Genomic DNA, 7,431 nt, shown 5'->3' with positions numbered 1-7,431 from the left:
GTATTGTAATACTTCTTATCTGAAGTTCCTTCTAGGTTAAAGTACCTTTTAATTCAGTGACTTATTAATCACTTATTCAATACCTTAAGAAGCATACTATATACTATAATTTAGTGAGCCACACACAGGATCGACTGAGTCACTCAATAAATTATAAGCGTCTTTAAATACAGTGATGGATGAGGCATTTGCCAGCTTAATTAAACCTTTTCAACAATCGAATATAATTAAAACTTGCAGCGAGGGTTATCGAAAGGAAACATTTCCTCTAGCTCAAACTGATACATGTGGCAAAACCCAGATTTCATATCACGACGGTAGTGCAATAGCTGATATTGCGCGCAAGGTGGTTAAATATTCACCTGGATTCCTGTTTACATTTATGATTTATAAGAACTTAACTCGAATATTTAATGCGATGCGTTTCCATGTGTTGCCGTCTCAGTGGAAACATTTATGGAGACCTCTTCCAGTTGAAAATAGGTTTAAACAACACTTTTTTTTTAATTTATGGGCGAGACGTGTTACGGATTTTTTTTTAAAAAACCACACCAAATAAGCAGAATAAACCAGAAATGCGAATGGCGTTAGAAGTTCTCACTTCTGCCCCTACCGGAAGTCAGTAGCTCTGACAACGGAAAACGAAGCTGTGGGAGCGATTTGGTAAATGATGTTTTATGTCTGATCGGTTTAAATGCCTCCGTCCTCTCCAAGAGTTGTAGAGGTTCTCGGGCTGGCCGGTTTTTGTACTTTCTGGAGGGTGCGGGGCTACACATGTCCTTTCCCGACCGCCTGGAAGAGCGCCTGGCCTCGGCGGGGGCTCAGCTGACCCAGGTAGCGGTGTCGGAGATCTGGAGGGTCGTGGGGGAGATGATGGCGGAGTACCGGGGGGAGATCGCCCGGCTGGACAGAGACAACGCGGGCCTGAGGCGCAGGATCCGCGAGTGCAGGGCCGAGCTGGTGGCGGCGAGGCGGCGGCGGCGGCGGAGGCGGACGCGGGGCTCCGGCGGGGACCGGCCGCCAGGGAGGAGCGACGGATCCCGGCTCGGAGAGCGCAGCCCCGGGCGGAGAGAGGCCGGAGCGGCGGATTGCAGTAATGTTTTTTTTTTCTCTCTCTCTCTGGGTGTGCATGCTTGCTTTCAAGAGTTGGAGGAGGATTTATCGTGTGGCAACCGGACAAAACACACTTGAAGCCGGGAGGACCGCTGTTAGCAGCCTAACCACCTTTTAATCTTGGCTAAATCGCAATAAAGTCCCCTCTCTCTTTATGGCACACATGAGTTGCGTGTTTACCGTCTTACTTTACGGCGTGTACCTGATGCAATTAGAATAACTCGCATTTGTTTTACACGTTAAATTAAAAGTAGACCGTAAGTCACCAGTTATACTAATCTCCCCTTTTTACAACGTTTCATCGATAACAGGCTCCTCAATTCAAATAACAGTTTTCTGACTAATCGTTTGTAAAAAAAAAAATTAGAGCGGTAACAAAATAGATGTTGATCGGTAATTTTGGTACAATCTGAAACAATTAAAGAACGGGTATAAATTTATTTTTTTGTAGAACCGCTCATCTCAATGTAGTAACAATTCAGCAATCCAGAAATCTCAAGAGACATGAAAGTAGCGTTTCTGATAGGAAACACTGGTCCATTAGCAATTGTGTTACAGAACATGATAAAGCAAACATATCAAAGGATGTTAAAAGAAATCGAGTGGCCAGTGTTAATATTTGAAGGTTTGTGAAACTGGAGCGCAGGAACCCTTTCATTGGTTGATCGGGGCATACACTGCTGCCTCACAGCGCTGGGGCCCTGGGTTCGAGTCCAGACCCGGGGTGCTGTCTGTGTGGAGTTTGCATGTTTCCGCTGTGTGGGCAGGGGTTTCCTCCCTCAATCCGAAGACATGCTGGTAAATTGGCTTCTGGGAAAACAGGCCCTGGTGTGAGAATGTGTGTGTGTGTGTGTGTGTCTGTGTGTCTGTCTGCCCTGTGATGGACTGACGTCCTGCCCAGGGTGTACCCTGCCTTGCGCCAGTTGCTTGCTCGGACAGGCTCCCGAAAGGCAGTTTGAAAACGGCTGGTTAAATGAAACGAACACGTAATTTGTCATTACCGCGACTGGCCGGGTTACAGCAGTGGGCATCGCAGTGGCTGTAAAGGCAGGAGCTTGGGAGGAGATGCTTAGTCCCCTGACTTCGCCACGCCTCGTTAATCCTAACGAAGGGCGTGGCGTAGGAGCCATTCCTCGGCCGTGCAGCGGGCCGGGCCGTTCGCCGTTGTGGAGGAAGGAATGCGTGACCGTCGCGGTTCTGTGCTGGCTCGTGCCCTCGCCGCTCCGCCCCGCCGTGCCTGGGGCTCGAACCCAGCCGAGGGAGCTAAAGGAGATCTCCCCCAGCCCAGGCAGCTCGGGGTGGGCGATGATGTCACCGTGCCCAAACGAGCTCCGCTACAAATGGGAGTGGGCACTGTGTCTCCTCACGCATCGCTGCCATCCCAGGAGTCAACCCTTCTCCTCTTGATCTCCCTCTGACGCTCGCTCCTCCGCTGGGAGTGTAGGGTCCTGGCCGGCTGAGAGTGTCATGGTCTCGTTCCCCTGTGCTCTCTCCTCCGCCAGGAGCTGCGGAGGCCGGCGCTGTCCCCGACACTGGGCGGCAGGGCTGCGGGACCGAGGGGGACCCCCCGCCGATGGACGCGGAGGACGGACAGGTCAACGTCGCCCGCCGCCACAGGGAAGTGGAGCCGGTCAGCGCGGCCAAACGGGAACCCGAGCCCGGAAACGGGGGGTTCGTTCCAGATTCGTGGCCCCGTCGCGACGGAGGGGGCCCCGACCGGACCGGACGGGGGTCCCCAGGCCGGGAGCCCGGTTCCGCCGACGCCTGGGACCCGGCTCCGAGCCCCCCCGGCGCCGGCAGCGAGGCCGGTCCGGAACAGATCCTCGGCCCCTCGCCTGGAGGGGGGCGGTGGTCCGCCGGCGCAGGGGGGGGCGAGGCGGGAGGGGGGAGCCCACGGCCGCTGGGCCCCGGGCCCCCCTCTCCGCAGGTCCAGCAGCGTGGCGGACACCGCTGCACCCAGTGCGGCAGAGCTTTCAAGAGAAAGTGCAGCCTGAAATCCCACCTGCGGGCTCACGCCAGGACTCCACCCCCAAAGTAAGAGGCGTCCCTTTTCCCGCAGGAAGTCCCCGCCAAAACAACGGGAACCACCCATCCTGTTTCTAATGCGCTTTATCCAATTCAGGGTCGCAGGGTTGCCGGACCCTATCCCAGCAGGCCACGGGCCCTTGTCCGGCCACACTGACTTGTGCCCAGCTCGCCCACTGGCTCCGGGTACAACTTTCCCAGGAGCCAGTGAACCTACCGGTATGTCTCTGGACTGTGGGAGGAAACCGGAGCACCGAGAGGAGATCCACATGAACGCAGGGAGAACACGCAAACTCCACACAGACACCACCCCAGGTCCCCGACTTGAACCCAGGGCCCCAGGGCTGCAGAAGTGCCTCACGCTTCAAGAGATCAACACTTTGGTGTCTGTAAAATGAGCTGACTGCTTCTAGAAATAAAAATGGATAATGAACGTTTCTTGTACGCAAACACTAATTGGCTCTTCCTTCCACCAATCAGCACAAAGATGTTTTCTGAGCGAGTCAGACCCAATTGGAGTGATGCTTCACTGATAGATAAAGAGGTTAGCTTTAAGTCCAGTAAAAAAAAAAAGGAATAATAGCAATTTATTTTGCATGGTACATTAATATTGTACCTCAGACAGTTAGCATAAATATCCACTCATTACAGGGTTTATGCTTAATTTCTGATCAGTTTAGGAGAATGTATACATTCCTGTCTCAAACCGACCTGAAGGGTATAGACTTGATCGGTATCTTTAAGGGCTGCCCACTTCATTTTCTACTGAGAAAATAAAACAGGCTTTATAGTGTGTAAGAATTAAAGTTTATTATGTGGGCATTCTTTTTGATCGGAGGTGGTGTATTTATCTTGAGCACAGATGTTTTATAAATAATAGACATTCCTAAGGGAATTAATTGCACTGTTGAGTAATTATTTGCCTGGTCTTCTTGACTTTACTTCCAACTGAGGTCTAAATTACTACACGGACCTCTCAACGGAACTAGTAATTTGCTTAATTAGACCTGTTTTAAAGGCTGCAGATGTTCTTCACCATTAAAACGTGTAACTTGCTATCTGCAAGGGAATGTATTAAAAGGTTTAAGCAAATGACTTGTTTGATCGGGAGATCTACTGTGTGACTGAGAGGAGAGTTCTTAAAAAAGATGGAGAGTCTAATATTGGATTTGTAAGAGGGAGCTGATAAATCTCAGTTTTCTTATCATGGTAGCAAGGCAACCAACTCGAAGGCTGGATGTTAAGCATACTGCAAGCTTAATAAGATGTTAGCGGCCCCCAGCTTTCAAAGAAATCTGGGTCATTAGCTGCCCTCCACATGTTCCAGTGACACTAGTCTGCAGTCCCAGAGGAACTGGATGTACTCTGACAGGTCCCTCGTTCTGTAACGGATCATCAGGCACAGAGTCCACTGAGTCATGAAGGGTCAGTTCAGTATTTGTCAAGTCCTGGCTGGTTTAAGCTGCAGCAGTATAAAGTAACAGAAGTTGCATACCAGTGTTCTAGATCTGTGTTCTCCAGTCCTGGTGCTGGTATAAGGAGCCTGTGTTCTAGATAAATATTTGCCAGCCCAGGTGCTGGATCAAGGCACCTGTGTTCTAGATCGATGTGCTCCAGCCCAGGTGCTGGTATAAGGAGCCCGTATTCTAGATCAGTGTTCTCCAGCTCAGGCACTTGTATAAGGAACTTGTATTCTTGTATTCAGCCTTGGTGCTGGACTAAGACACCTGTTCTAGATCAGTATGGTCTAGTCCTGGTGCTGAAATAAGGAGCCTGTGTTCTAGATAAATATTTGCCAGCCCAGGTGCTAGAATAAAGGCACTTTATTCTAGATCGGTACTGTTTAGCTCTGGTGCTGATAATAGAAACCATGTTCTAGATCTGTGTCCTCCAGTCCTGAAGATAATATGAGGTACCTGAGAGTGGGCAGAGTTTACCAGAGCTCGTCTCTACCCTTCCCCCTTTCTTACCAGGGGTTCACGACAGCATGGCGAATATCCAGTACTTTCACTAAGTTCACGGTTTTGTGCTTAATTTGGAATTGGTAAGATTTTTCTATACCATCTACGAATTTTATTTTGTTACCGAGATTTAATAACTGGTCTGAGAAATTGGGACTGCGGTGCCCCTTTAAAAGCAGTCATGACAATTTGTCTGCAATATTTATGCGTGTGTGGAGGAAAGAAGTATTTAATCCATATTTAATTAGGCTGGGCTAATTGCAGGTCTCCTCAAATCTTCAAGAAGACGAGACCTCACCAAAGGCACTAAATTAGCTCATCTGGGGCTTTTAATCTGAGGGGTTTAGCCAGGCTCAAGTCTGGAGCTGACGATGACGTCAGGAGATTTAAAAAACCTGCTGGCCTGTCCTCCTCTCCTGGACCAGACCAACTGTACAGTGTAGGGCTCCCCACAATCACCCTGAGCCCCTATAATTGCACTTTACCCCTTTATTTTTTGCACACAGTCACTAATTGCACTTGCCCATAGACCTATACTCCTTTTTTGTGAACTCACTTATTGAGGAGTTTGATTGAATGGGGGGTACTGTTTGTTCGAAGTTCGGTTCCACCTTGAACAAATACATAAAAAATCTGAATTTCTTAAGAAAATAACTATGCTGTACACATCGGAAATAAGAGCTTTAGATTGTACTTCTACTTTTTAAGATCTTTACAATTAAGAAAAAAATCGGCATGTCTTCATTGTTGCTCGCCGGTCCAAACGAGCTTGGCAGGGGGTCGGTACACTAGTTAAGGGGCTGTTGAGGTGACTGTGCTGGTAAAAAAGCCAGCTGCGCAGATGCTTAAATTTTCCAAAGTATTTTTTCTTAGCACTTCAGTTTATTAATTTTCATACTGCTTTTGTTTTTACTACGGTGAGCTTACATATAGACTCGATCTGTGTCTTTCAACGACTGACAACTCTACGTTCCAGAGTGTACATTTCCAAGATGCATTGTCAATACTTTAATGATGAAAACGTTAATCAGCTCAAAATGATATCAGTCTCTACACGTTCTGTGAGCTGTTGTATTTGTACAACTGGGGGACCAGGGCAGGGCAGTATCTCACTAGGGTACTGTCCAGTTCAGAGAGGTCATGCTGAAACATGTCTGAGATGGAGATCAAGGTCTTATTCTTTTTCTTCCAGCCTGCAGTTTACATCCAGAGACCTGTCTAATTTGGGGAGAGAAGACCGCTAATCCTAGAGAGGAGAGCATTGAGTAACACACCACCTTTGCATTTTCTTTGTATTAATTCCTCAGGTTACTTTGATATGACACTGCAAACAATACACTGATTGGGCCACCCTCTGCTTCCTAATCATAATTAGGTATATGAATATTTTATATAAAATGATGCTGTATGGATTTTGCTCTGCATACGAAATGAATATCCTAACATTTTTCTCTCTAGAGAGGTCTGGCTGTCAAACACCCCAGACAATGGGCAATGTGTTATTGTCACTAATTAATCCCTCAAGTGTGTAATTAGTAGCTTTAGCAATTTGGTCTGTGGTGTGATGCACAACACCCCATTAAACCTGCGCTGCTATTGAAAGTACTATTTGTTTTCTGAACGGTATAATACAGGACTCATTTGTGACTCCATCCTCGCTGATCTTTCTAGGTGATTTAAGGATGCTAAAACCTTCACCAACCTCAGAGTGGCCACCCTGAGTTCAAGATGTCCATATAGCAGGTTTTATGGGTCAACTGGGAATCGACAGCTTCTAAAGATCTGAAGATGTCGACCAGTTTGGGCGATAATTATTCCACTGGAGCACTTTTGATTCCATGGAGCATGAAATCCAGAACAGCCTGCAATCTTGCACAGCAAGTACTGGTCACTCTACCTATGGGAATTTGCTAGAGTGATCCAGAAAGATGGGATTGCTGTCTTTAAATTCTGATGTTTTAAGGCGTGGCCGATATTGAGGTTGTCCTTGGCCACACTTCATCATTCCTGCCCTAATTCTAGGCCGGTCAGTGAAGGCCTTGTCTATATTCCATTTGACCAGGGTGCATAGTAGGGATATGTTTAGCAACAGCACATAGGCTGCAATGTTCTCTGTGGGCAAACTGCAGTAAATCAATTTCATGGGCAGTTTGTCCACAGAGAAAATGGAGCACGATTTTGTGCAACATTGTAATGCATTACAAAGGCGTCAACTACAAGGAAGTTGGGAATGATGGCTGGAGGTTTGTGTCTGTCCAAACCAAATAAAATACTTCGTTTTAGATGGTGCAAGCTAATTCTCAAATAAAAGTTGCTCAAAATGCACTTATAA

The 7,431-nt window shown here is 47.7% G+C and overlaps 1 protein-coding gene across 1 annotated transcript; it reads left to right on the top strand.

Annotated features, from left to right (window-relative positions):
- Positions 1-552: 552 nt before the first annotated feature.
- LOC107078854 (proline-rich protein HaeIII subfamily 1-like) lies at positions 553-3,582 on the top strand. Its single transcript, XM_015359506.2, has 3 exons — positions 553-1,093; positions 2,616-3,147; positions 3,236-3,582. Exons 1-3 carry the CDS (start codon positions 775-777, stop codon positions 3,534-3,536), a joined length of 1,152 nt encoding a protein of 383 aa, XP_015214992.2. The 5' UTR covers positions 553-774; the 3' UTR covers positions 3,537-3,582.
- Positions 3,583-7,431: the final 3,849 nt, after the last annotated feature.

This window comes from Lepisosteus oculatus, chromosome 12 (assembly GCF_040954835.1).
Source record: "Lepisosteus oculatus isolate fLepOcu1 chromosome 12, fLepOcu1.hap2, whole genome shotgun sequence".
NCBI classification, from domain to species: domain Eukaryota; kingdom Metazoa; phylum Chordata; class Actinopteri; order Semionotiformes; family Lepisosteidae; genus Lepisosteus; species Lepisosteus oculatus.
Note: the sequence above shows the minus strand (reverse complement) of the source record. Positions and strands in the feature narration are given on the sequence as shown.